This window comes from Varanus komodoensis, unplaced genomic scaffold (genome assembly GCF_004798865.1).
Source record: "Varanus komodoensis strain SLA01 unplaced genomic scaffold, ASM479886v1 scaffold21, whole genome shotgun sequence".
NCBI lineage: Eukaryota > Metazoa > Chordata > Lepidosauria > Squamata > Varanidae > Varanus > Varanus komodoensis.
In genome coordinates this window covers 4,492,449-4,506,006 of record NW_025335589.1, presented here as the reverse complement: position 1 = coordinate 4,506,006, position 13,558 = coordinate 4,492,449, and the positions used below count along the sequence as shown (strand labels likewise).

Sequence of the window (13,558 nt, the reverse complement as noted above, 5' to 3'; positions counted from 1 at the left end):
TACACCCCAGGAATGTTCCTGCACAGGCTGAATTGGGAGCTACAGAAAAATCCATTCCTAAAGAGTAGATGACATCCTGATCGTGAGTGAAGGGAATGCAAAAAAGATAAGCAATAGGATTGTGATAAAAAGTTGTCCTCTTTTTTTAAAGCAGTACGGAGAAAGACAAAGAGTCAGATTAAGAGGAAAGGAAGTGCTTTACATTGGACACTGGATGACTATAGGACAGGGGTGGTGAACCTATGGCACGTGTGCCACAGTGGGCAGGCAGAGACCTCTCTGTCGGCACGCAAGCCGAGTCGGCCCAGCATTGCCCCAGCAGCCAAGGATCAGATAACAACGTACATAGGGGGGATGCGCATGCTCAGGAGTAGTGGTGCCAGGTGATGATGTCACAAGCTGTGACTCATTAGCCACGGCTCATCTGAGCTTTCACATGGCTGGTCAGTGCACTGCCAAAGATACATATATATTTGCTTGGACTGGCTGTGAGCTGTTTTTTCTAAACTAAAACCTCAGTTTTCGGGTTTTATTGCTGTGTCGCAGTGGCACTTTGCAATAAATAAGTGGGTTTTGGGTTGCAGTTTGGGCACTTGGTCTCTAAAAAGGTTCACCATCACTGGGTTAGGGGTAGAAAAATGAGGTGTCCTGGTATGATTTTGATGGTTGGAATGTGTTTAGAATGGGCAAAATTTATGAGCTGTGCAGAAAAAGCTACTCAAGAAAGGCTTTTTCAAAATCGCCCTCTTTTCCAAGGAACTTTCACCCTGTTTTAGGGTTAGGGGAGTGCACCAGGGTAGGGTTAGGGTTGCAAAAACGCAGTGTCCTGGCATGATTTTGATGGGTAGAATGTGTTTAGAATGGGCAGAAAGGATGAGCTGTGTAGAAAAAGCTACTCAAGGAAGGTTTTTTCAAAATCATTCTATTTTCAATGGAACTTTAGCCCTGTATTAGCCTTAACTATATGCACTTTTGTTGGCAGGGTTCTGTCTCGGCTTTTTAGTATGTTGTCTAGATTTGCCATAGCTTTCCTCCCAAGGAGCAAGTGTCTTTTAATTTCTTGGCTGCAGTCAAGAAATAAAATTTGTCACTACATCCATCTCCTCCCCATCTGTTTGCCAGGAAATGATCCGACTGGTTGCTTAGTTTTCTTGATGTTGAGTTTCAAGCCAACTTTTGCGCTCTCCTCCTTCACCCGCATCAAGAGGCTCTTTAGTTCCTCTTAACTTTCTTGCATTAGAGTGGTATCATCTGCATATCTGAGGTTGTCGATATTTCTCCTGGCAATCTTAATTCCAACTTGTGATGGGTCGCACACAACTTTGCGACTAACAGCAACAACGTGTGTGAATGCACACACAGGCCACCATTATATGTTTCAGCTGTCAACCAGGTTACTTTACAAGCCAAATGTTACTCCTCCGGATTAATTTTTTGCAAATTATTATATTTATTGGCGGTGATTGTGTAAATGCTCTTGAAAAATGCAGGAACTACCAACAGATTTCTTTGGTAAAGTTGGCATAAAGAAAAGGCACCCTTATCAAGAATTTTGATAACCATATGAGCATATTTGTAAGCACATTTTGCACCTCTGTCAACTAACATGGACATAATGATTGATAAAATTAAATATATATTTTGTACACATGCCCCATTAGAGCGTAGTAGTCTTCTTCAAACTGAGAGACTCATGATCATTCAAGGTAGGAGAAGCAATGGTGGCAATCTTGACCTCCCTGTTCCTCCCATCCTGCATTTTCACTAGGTGGACCACTTTGGAGCCAATTGCATAGCAGTAGCATACATAAATATACCACACAGAATTTTTTTTAATTTCCAAATAGGCATGGTATCATGCAAAGACTCATTTTTTAAACATTTTATTCTGGCTATTTTGAAGAGGTGGGAAGGAGCTGCTTTAAAATAGCTAATATCCTGGTCATTCAAATTTTCTCCGCTCCCTGCCCCCAGTTACACTTCTCCAAGACTCACCTCTTTGCCTCAGAACACAGCTGGGGTGGCTTCTTCTGTGGTGACGGCAATGGGAAAGGGGATGAGAATTCTGATTCTTAGCTCCAAGGACAGAGCATTGTTTCCAGCTTCTGAGCTGGAATCCAAACTATCCTATGGCTCTTCAGATAACGTCTAGGAGCCATAGGAGCATTCCCTCAAGCTCTAATCCTAATACAGTGACTGAGAATTAAGCCCCATTAGACAGAGCCCAATAAACATGCCTAAGATTGTTCTGTATACAGTTTCAGATGGTAAACCAGCTGTGACACACTTTGGAGAAATAATTTGGGCCATAAATTGCCTTGATAACAACCTGGTTAGATTACTGTAACGTGCCTCAAGCAGCCTATGAAGAACGTTCAGAAACTTAACTGACTCTGATAGTATTAACCGGGACATTTAGCTCATTTTATTTGTCTGTTTTAAGAAGTGTGCTACTTGCTAGCAATCTCTATACCTCTGCTGGAGATGACCATTCTCTTCTTTGCCTCAGTGAGTGGCCTGTACTGGACCCTGCTGTGCAGCTAACAATGTATGAGGCAGTCACAATGGCATAGATCCTTCCGTCTTGGACAATCTGTTGGTAACCCAAGTAACTCATGCTATCAGAACAGTGACAACACAGCTGCCTCTCAGCTCCATCATTCTCTTTGTTAATGAAGTCCAAGCCCATACAAACCTTCTGGTGTGGCCTTCAAGAGTATTTGCTCTATACTAGATCTCCTCTAGTCATACTAATATACCAGTTATCAGAAGATCTGACCCATCCACAGGGACCATGTCATCAGGTGGGGCTCTCAAAATGTCAATATTGACGTGGGTACTGGAGGTCACTATAAAGGCAGCTATTTTTCTTTTTTTACTTAATTTATTGGGAAATTCAATCAACACCCAATAAAACCTTATCCTTTTACTTACATACCCCGATTCTCTTCATCAGTCATATGAATCTAAGGGTAAGGTGCCTCCCAGGTAGTTAGAGGCAAAGTTAGAAAAGGAATGAAAACAAAGGAGACAGACCAGAATGTCCAGATCAGCCATTCCTAGAGACTGCTCTTACTCGACCTGCTGCTGCTACTGATACAACACGGACCTTCTTATATTCCTATGTCATTCAATTCTTTCCTTCAATCACAGAATTCCTCTGATGGAAGTGATAAGAGGAAAGAGTCACAGAAGGCTGGCAAATGCAACTACTGTCAGGGGACTGAACAGTAAATCTGATTAGGGAAAGCACCATAAAAGACTTAGTGAACAGGGCCCAAAAAGTGGGAGAACCAATGAACAAGAGGTTCAGAGGTTACATTTTTGAAGGAGGGGTACAAAGATGACTCCAGCTGAAAATTAGGAAATATGGAGGAGACAGAAGGCTGATACATAAGCTGAAGATGGAAGAGAGTGAGGGAATTAAAAGTCAAAGAAGATGGAAAGCCAGGACAGAAGAATATCTCTGTTGGTATAAAAAAAAGAGCTTTGGAAGCAGCGGAAATGTGCTAAGGAGGCCAAGGGGATCTTAGAAGAGGTGAACTTCATATAAATTTGATATGGATTTCCTGCAGTTTTCTATCGGTTTCAAATTGAATTGACTTGTACCAATGAGTTGTACTAAGTGTTAGTCTGACTGAATACCCATTCATTTCAATAGACAATGGCTGTATGTAGGACTAACACTGGATACAACACATTAGGATTAGTTGCTTTAAAATGCAGATTTATTTCCCCAATGCATTAGGTTATTTTGAAATATTGGACAGATATTAAAAGAAAGCTAAAATTCATAGGTTACATGTATCAGTGGTGACTCAACACATTCACATTAAGTGGGGCATCCAATTTTTGCCAGTCCTGTCCTCCTGTAGCAGTCCTCTGTGCCACATCCCATTTTGTTCAAGAGAGTCCTTGAATGTTCATGGAGTGACTAGGGGCTGCAGTAGTTTCAGGAGTGGATCACAAAAATCAGGTGCCTTAGTTTGTATGACCTACTTTGCTGTCCATTAGCATCAAGCCATCACTTGATAGAACCCAGTAATATTGCTCCTCAAAAATATTTTAGTGCACAATTATTTTATTATAAATCATAACTCTGCTATTTATATGGCCCCTGCTTTGTTTTAAACGAAAGACAGCTCTCAGAGCTAGACATTGATATTTTTAAATACTATTCTTTGTAGTGCAAAATAAGACTATGAATTTAAAAATTAAAGCAATGGTAATTAAGATTGTACATGCTAAATACACACCAGCAAACAGATCTACCTCCCCACCAATCTGATTGCATAAGTTACTGTTCACATATAATGCCTTTGTCATCCAGCTAATTACTAGCTCAATTTTGTGCAAATTTAAATGTATCTAAGCCTGAGGATTTCAACTGATTCAGCTATTGCATTTAATTTTATCAGCTTTTGTTGCATTCCTTTGCATCTGTTACAAAATGTACAGATACTATATGTGCAGCCTGAATTTCTAGCTGTTTGCTTAGAGGTATCACTGTGTTCTATGGTGTTTTTATTCATGAGTATGGTGTGTATATTGCAGCAGCTTTTCCCTTAATATAACCAATAAGCATTAGTATTGTTAATATAAATTCTACCAATTATCCAAATAGAATCAATACCTAATGTTGTCAGTAGATCCAGAGAACTCCATTTACACTAATCAATTCTCCAGCCTGACCTGTCAGACCTTTTGAACAGAGAAGGATAATGACACCTTTTTTACATCATACTCTCTTGTTCTCCTTTACAATCAATGTAGACAATAGAAGTTTATTCATTTTCAGATAAGCAGCTAGTCTCCAGTAATGGTCTGATTTATCATGGGTCTATATAAATATTTTACTTAGGTTTCAGTCAATTAAAAAAGAGACCAACATACAGGATTATGTTTCAAGAAGGCTTCCAGTTTGTCAAATATGCATCTTTACCTGTAAGCCTATTTTTGAAAAATGCTTGCTTTATACATTCAGAATAAAAGATATATTCAACAAGACTACACACAGCAAAAATGTATAATTACTATATCATGCAAAATTGGACCATATATTTGAATAGTGTCCCACAATGTAAATAATGCACAACTTCCAATGCTACTTTGATTACAGTGATAATTTTGGGTTAATTATAAACAGATAAATCTTAAAATCTATGCCAGAGACATCAAATAAATGAATATTAGAATTCTGTCAAATAATTCCCTCTTTATTTCCTTATTCCAGAAATCATGCTGCAAACGCTATAGGAAAGGCTGTCTGTTTACGTTGCTGTAAGAATACATTCATTACACACTCTAGTACACTCATGGGTACCGTAAACCAATAATAATCATTTATGATTTATAAATGAATATTAAGAGGGGCAGTAAAACTGTCCTTGTAAACTGCTAAAGACAAGAAATGCACTCCAATGTAAATTAAGGATCTTAAGGTATAGCTTAACACAATCTGCTACATTACAGGAGATATTTTCATCTGTCTAAAATGCATAAGAAACAACTTCCACCTCCTGTTAAGTCTCTAATATCTATAAAGAATAGCTTCTGCATTGTAACATCTACGCCAGCATTATGCAGGAAGAACACATAAGCATTCTTGGTGACTGCCACATAAAATTCCCTGAAGATTTATTTGCCAGTGCTTGAGACTAAAAGCATATTGACCTAGAACTTTGAGATTCCAGTTAATGTTCATATTTATGCTAAACATGGAGCAATATTTGTTTTAGATAGAACTGAAACAAATGCTTAAAATGAATCACAAACTGCACGTGTCAAATGTGCAAAGAAAATCACTATTGAATTTAACATTTCAAATCCATGTTTAATCAACTGAGAGTTCAGTACACCTCGGTTTTACAGAACCAGGGTCCTTCATTTACTTTGAAATGAGTCATTTCGAATGCTGTACATTTCATGAATATTCTGGGTTTAATATCCTCATGGTTTCTACACATAGGCAAATTAGATTTAACTTATTAATAAAAGCTTGTTCAACTTTTGTAAACTTATATCCAGAATGATTTTTTTAAACTATCTAAAATCAAGTAATAGTGAAAAAATCTGAAAACTGTATTTGATCCAGCAAACAGGGAATCATTATGCTTTTCCATTTATGTTTGTGTGACTGTAAAAAGCTGCTATTAAAAAAGCATGTTTTTATATCCTGGGCTAAATATGTGCAGCTACTAGAAATGCATCTAATTTGGTGGGAGCTATATTTCCAGGGGCCAATGGACAGCTGAATTGAGTATTCTGAACAGTGGAACACAAATCTTCACATTTAATTCTACGATTGAAGAAATGCTGCCGGTTGAATATTGATCTAAAAGCCATAGGTCGGTCCTAACACTCCCCATGCTCCCCTGCCTCACGAATGAGACCTCGACTTCGGGGGCTTTCCCACTAGGGTTGACTGTTAAACTGCTCCTTCCAAAGAGCAACGAGGTAGACAGGCTAATATACATTAACGGGGCTCCTCCCTGATTTATTTCCTGGCCCAGCCTCACTGTAGAAGAGGGACGGCTTCCGTGGTTCTCGCCGAGGGAGCCTTCAGAGCGTTCGGCTGGCGTCTGCCGAGACTTCTCGGTCGAGCGGCTCCGCAGGAAAGCAAGCGCTGGAGGACGACGCCTGGGAGGCGGCAGCAGTGCGCTCTTGGTGCGGAGCCGGAGAGATGAGCGGGGCATTTCATCCCGCAGGCACACACCCGTGATCCTGGAAGGGGGCAGGCCAGCCGCCTCCTTCAGGATAATCACGCTCCCCCGTGGGACGTGGGGGGGACGCCCCGGCGGACCCAGGAGTCGAGGAGGAGGAAAAGCGCGCAGCCGCGGGCAGAGAGGAGCCGCTGCGCTCCCGCATCGCGACGCCACCGGGGAGCGAAAGGAGGCGGTGACGCGCCGCGGCGCACAGCTGCCAGGCGCCGAGCGGGCACCCGCGCAGCCCGGCCACCTCCCCGCCAGGTGGCCGGGAGATGAGGCTGAGGCTGAACAGCGCACTGTCATTTGTGTGCCTGAGCGCAGCCTTCTCCTTTGCCTGGTACGCCGCGTGGAGCGGGAACGGAGGTGAGAGAAGTTTGGGAGGACGAGGCGGGCGGCGCGGAGGCTCCCGCTCGTGGCGCGCTCGGACTCGGCGGGGAGGGAGGGAGGGAGGGAGGCGGGCGGCTTGCTCGGGCGAAAACTTCTTTTCGCGGAGGGAGGAGGAGGCTGGCCAGCCCGGGCAGGGAGCGAGCGCCAAGGAGCTTCGCTTTCCCCTCTTCTCTAGGAGCGGCGCGGCGCTCCCGCGCGTCGCCTCTCGCAGGGAGATGGCTGGGAGGCCTGGAAGGCTCTCACTGAGTTGTTATGTGCTGTCAAGTCGGGTCCAACTATAAAGGAGGCCCTCCAAAATGCCTTGTCCTTGGCAACCCTGTTCACGTCTTACATAAGACGGTAGCTTCCTTTGTGGAACCAATCGATCAATCTCCTGTTTTCTGCCTTCGACTTTCCTTAATTTGATTGTCTTTCGCAGTAAGTTTTGCCTTTTCATGCCGTGCCTGAAGTAGGACAGCCTCAGTTTTGCCATGTTTATTTCCCGGGAAAGTTCTGGCTTGATCTGATCATGGACCCACCTGTTCATCTTCCTGTACGTGCAGGGTATTCGCAGAGCTCTTCTCCCGCGCCATGCCTCCAATGCATCAGTTTTGTTCCTATCAGCATTCCTCACTGTCTAGCTTTCACACCCATACATGGCGAACGGAAAACGTATGGGTGCTGTTGGCCTTGGTCTGCAGTGAAACGTCCTTACACTGGATTATTTTTGTAGTTCCTTGAGTGTAAAGATGTTTTACTGAGCTCACCTTCAGCATCTCCACAAGCCAGTTTCCTCTTGGACCAAGTGCTGCTGCCCAGGCTGCTGCTCCAGAGTTCTTAGCCCCACGTTTTGGGTGCCCCTCCTTGCTAACAACCCAAGTCTCCCCAGTTGGTTCCAATTGGTGGAAGGTTGATCTGCCAGGCACTCCCAGGAAGCAACCCCTTCCCTGATGCGTCTTTGAAAGCAACAGCAAACTCAAACAACAGATGTGGAAATGCATTTAGGTAGGAATAAGAATTTGCCAAATCTGTTTCAGCTATGTTGTAAGGTACTGTCTTTTGCTTTGTCCTCTGCCTAATGTAGATTCAGACTTTTTTAAACCAGAATTCTGCATGCATTATTTTGTGTTATTTACTTTACACTAGCACATTAATGCAAGTGTGCAATAGAGCAAATGCAAATTAGTACAAATCCCCCCCCAAAGTGGGGGTCTGCAAGTCAGCAGAAGCAATGCATGACACCGTTCCTCTACTGAATCTGGAGATTAGATTTTCAGAAATCAGAACCCTGAATCTGTTGTGGAAGCTCAGGAATGCAAGGATGGTCATTTTCTTTGTCCCTTGTAGAAGTACCACAGACTGTAAGGAAATCACTTCTAATTGTGGAATAAACCAAGACAGAAGCCCCCTTCAAATCCATTGAACTTCTGAGTAAAACCATGTCCTAATAAAATCTATCCTTCATGGTGCTCTTTTGGTGGTTTTTAGCACATATATTAAAATGTGTGCTCCTCCTATATTTTTATTTTATACTGATAATTTTAATTTTGTATTTGTAAATCAATGTATTTTTTGTATTGTTATATTTAATGGTAATTTATTATGTACTATTGTATTTCAATGTATTTTATCATGTTGTAAGCCGCCCCGAGGTTTCGGCAAGGGGCGGCATAGAAATGTTATAATAATAATAATAATAATAATAATAATAATAATAGTACTCAGCCCTGTGCAGAGAACCCAAAGGATCAGAGAGCAAACTGATTGGCCATAACTGGAGCTTATTTATAAATCCCAGTCATTTCAAGTCTAAGTAGGCTTAACATACTACACTGTATGTTGCAGTTCACTCACATAATGCATATTTACACATTATGCAATCTACAATTGTTTGTGTCAGTAGAAGTTACGTACTTGGAAGTAAATATCTTAAGGGCCAGAATGTCACTGCCAAATAGGAGTAGCTGGACAAAAAAATGTTGAGACAAAACCCAAAATGCCAGAAAGTTCATTTTGCCACCATTTAGTTTGTGATCAGCCATAATACTACACTGGGTGGAAATAATCCAGCTAGAGTCAAGCCTGGCATGTATTTACTCTTGTTTGTTCTGCTATCACGTAAATACAGGGTTCAAATGTATATATATATATTCTTGAGCGCACTGCAACTACAGAGGAGGATTCGGATAAATTTTTATTCTCATCCTCTATCATTTCTCTACTGTGTAGTAGTGTGACAAACTATAAAATAATGGTCAGCTATACAACACTGATTGATCCCACTGTGTCTCATGGAATCAGGACCTCCTAAAATATAGAAAAACTATAACTTTATTTCAATTCCTAATATCATAAACATCAGTAATCACACATTTCTGGAAGTAAACCTCCCAAGTATACTTCTAAGAAACTGTATTTAAGATTGAAGAGTAAGGTCCAATCTGAAACATATTTGGAAGAAAGTTCCATTGAGATCAATAAGATTTAGGGATACGTTAATAGAGACTGTTTCCTCAATATCAGCCATTTCAGTTTTGAAATCTGAAGGAAGATGTCTGGGAGCTTCAGCAAATTGTAGTTTATAAGCATGTTTGGACAGATTGTCTTGCTACCCCCCTTCCTTTTTTGTCCCACTTTGAGCAGTGGGTTTTGTTGATGTGCTTTGAAAATACATGGGGCCGTTTTTTTTTTTCCTGTAACACACAAAGTAGCCTTTAATGCCGACTCATATTGTCAAATCTGCATGTGACTGAACACACTTTCTCCATGTGGGGCACTGTAAGTTGCCTGGAAACTACATGGCCCCTTTCATCAATTTTGAATGACAGATATACATTTAAACCAGTTTTCTCAGCAAAATTCAGGCAGATCCCACTAATAATTTCCTGGTAGTCATTTTGATATATTTTGATAACAAAAGCAGCAGTTTAATAGAAGTGTGTCAATATTCCCAATTGATACAAAGTATAAGCATTATATAAGTATATAATGGCCCAGAATAATTATGTGATTTTTAAAAAAAATACTAATATGCCATGGCAATCTCTGTAATGTGTGCTGACTGTTGATGTGCCAAATAATTATATATGCTCTTTATTAATGATTCAGACTGAATTACTGGTCATATATATCATGTTTTGTAACACACAGTATGCCCTTGAATTGGCTATTTAAGGTTGCTTGTAGGATCTGAGGATGTTTGTTTCCCATGTCTGTGCAGCCACTATGAATTGCTATTGCAGGATTTTTAATGTAAAATAAATTTTGAGTACCTTTAAGCTTAGGACCCTTTCTAGGTGGCAACAAGATAAAAACCATATGAAGTGAATGAATAGAATCTATATATACATATTCAATCAAAGTTCCATAAAAACAGAGATTACCAATAACATTAATTAATGAAATTTCCAATAAAATTAGTGGCCCAAGACCAGCCCAGAAAGGCCAGCCAAAATATGTACATCTTCTAAAGGTTTACTTGAAGACCTACAAAAAAGAGTCTGATAAATCTCTGATGACAGCTGATTCCAGAGGTGTGGGGCCACCCCTGAAAAGGTCTTGTTTCTTCTATTCATCAATCCAGTTACTCTTGGCAATGGCAAATGAGGAGGGCCACTCTTGATGACCTTAGACAGCAGGGAGTCTAGCATGAGAGAAGGCAATTCTTCCTATAACTTAGGTCCAATGCATTTAAGATTTTCAAGCTTAAAATCAGCCCTTTAAATTGGGCTCAGAAATGCACTGGCAACCCATGTAGCTGGAACAGTTTTGATGTCACATGAACTGATCAGCCACACCTCAGCTGAAAGTGGACATATTCTGCATCAGCTAAAGTTTCTGAACTGACTTCAAAGACTGCCATGTACAACTCAGGCCTGAATGTCACCAGAGCATGAATAAGTGAGACAACTGAGTGAGAACCATACTCACTATAAATTGGACACTAAAAATGCTCAATATAAGGAAATTTGTGGAAAGAAATTCCATATCCTCTCTTCCTAACTGCAGTCACCTGCATCAAGTGAAAAAGCTTTCTGGAGGGTTAGAGATAACTTAATAGGATGAAATGTAGGGCAGGGAGGTAGCTCCAGAAAGATGGAATTTCCCCAAACCATAGAATCACAGAATTCAGTTGGAAGGGGCCAGAAGGACATCAGTCCAACCCCTTGCTAATACAGGACACTTAAGTTACACCATCCTACTCAGATGACTGCCAGATGCTTTTTGAATGTCTCTAATGAAGGAGAGGCCACAACTCCATTGTCATCCTGCTCTGACAGTGAGAAAATTCTTCATGGTGTCTAAGTGTAAATCTAGTTTCTTTTGACTTAAGCCTGTTATTCTTTGTCCTGCACTCTTCAGTGAACAAGAAGAGATCCCGCCCATCCTGTTTGTAACAGCCTTTCAGGTACTAAACCATGTTTAGTTTCTAAGACAAGTTATTGTAAAAAATGCACAGAAGAAAAAGTTCTTGTCTCTCTCTCACAGTGACCCTTTTGTCTCATGGATGAATTTGGGAAATATTAGTGAAGAGTTAACGCATTTGAGTATGATTTGTGGTATCTTTTTAGATTTTAATTTATCCTGCTCTATTTTATTCTTACATTCTGCTTTGTATAAATGAGAAAGAAAGGGTTTCCTCAAATGTTAACATCCTTGGCTTAACTGCAGAATTAAAGTAGAGGTATGAATGTACTAATAGGGCTGCAATCTTTCACTTACCTAGTAAATCCAATGGACACATCATGAGACAGTGAGACTCGCAGGAGAAGACAATTATGTTAGGGAAAGTCAAATGCATTAGATGAAAGGGAAGACCAAATATGAAATGGACTGACTCCAAAAGGAAGCCATAGCCTTGAACTTGAAAGAACTGAATGGAGCTGTCATGGACAGGACATTTTAGAGGACTTTCATTCAAAGAGTCATCCTAAGTCAGAGATGACTTCATGGCAAATAACAACAAAAAATCCAATTGAACTCAGTAGAGCTTACTTCTGAGTAGATATGACTAGAATTGAACTGTGAATCTTTTAAACTCACTTTTTCCCTATAAAGTAACATTAAAAAAGGGAAAAAGTTGTTCCTGAAAAAGAAAAGTAAGAACAAACTAAAACAGAAATAAAATAGAATTTTGGGAAGTCTCCAGTAGAATGTCAGTTTCTCCAAGTATAGGAAATATTGTTGAAGCCTTATCTTGCTTATATTTGGATACTTATATCAAGCTTTCTTGCTTGTTTTCTGTTCTACGGTGCCTGTATATTTGTGGTATCTGTCTTTTGTTTCCATATGTACACTTCATACTTCCCTTCTGTAGAGAGCTTTTCTACATAAGACATGTATTGTTCTAAGTACACTTGGCATAACCTATGGGAGTGAATAATTGTTCTTTTTCTTTGGAAGCCCAGCGTTTTTCAATAATAACATTGAACAACAAGCAATGATACAAGCAAGGATGGGGAAGGAGGACATTAGATAAATTCTTTATGAGATCAGATCTCCTTGGTTCTGTCACCCACAGCTAGCATGAATTTCATTGAAATGTGACAAGCAAGTGATAATATAGAGATGGAAATTCTATATTACAGAAAATATGAATAAGTAGTTAAAAGCACATTACTCTAGCACAATAGCCAGCATGTTAACTTTGTTTTAACTTGTAGGTCAAGTTGACATAGGTATTTTAAACAAATTCAAACCAGGAAGTCTATGTGTTCTTTCTTTTACTACGACTTCTTTTTAATTCTGTTTGCCCTTCTGAGCTCTAAAGAAATATAATCCTCATCTTTATGAAACAATCAAACAGCTTTTGGCTGACTGTCCTGAGACAGTCAAGCAAATTGGAATGAAACATACTCGTTTTTCTTCCATGTAAAGAGACCTAAAACCAGATTAATAAAAAATGCATGCAGGAGTACTTCAGAAAACATATTTTTAATAGATGGGGCACAGAGCAATAGGATGCCCATATGCCTCCAAGCTGAGAGGATTATGGGCATCTCATGGAGGGTGGAAGGAATGTGCAGGTGATCTCTACCTCCCCACTGCTTCACCATGCCAGTCAGCCAGACTGCTGCGGACTTCTGCTGTCTAGCTGAGACACTTCAGAACCAGAGGGTGGCTAAAGTGTTGCTTGTGTATATTGTATCTTGGTAGCCTCAATCTCCTCTCCAGCCCCTGGAAAGTCCGCTTTACCCTTTTTCCAAGCCAGCACAGTTCATTCTGTGTGGGTAGAGTGAAGAAGAAACTGGGGTCGTCAGGATACAATGTAGCCTAGCAAAACTCCAGCTTCCTTCCTTCCTTGTCTGAAGCACCTTTGTTAGACAACAGAAATCAGCAGTGTGGATCCCCAGTCCAAGATCAGGACTGCTTTTTCCAGTTTCATCTTTGGGAACTTGAAGCAACCTTTGATTGCTTTGTGTACTGTCTTACACTGAATTTTAATGGCACGTTTGTTTGTTCTGGAAGCTGCCCAGGAAACCTGA

General features: G+C 40.5%; 1 protein-coding gene across 1 annotated transcript in view; it reads left to right on the top strand.

Annotated features, from left to right (window-relative positions):
- The first annotated feature begins 6,979 nt into the window (after positions 1-6,979).
- Positions 6,980-13,558, top strand: part of MGAT4D (MGAT4 family member D) — a 34,233-nt gene continuing 27,654 nt past the window's right edge. Inside the window, exon 1 of the mRNA XM_044430668.1 lies at positions 6,980-7,070. Within this exon, the coding sequence (XP_044286603.1) occupies positions 6,980-7,070 (91 nt within the window). The remainder of the gene's footprint in view (positions 7,071-13,558) is intronic.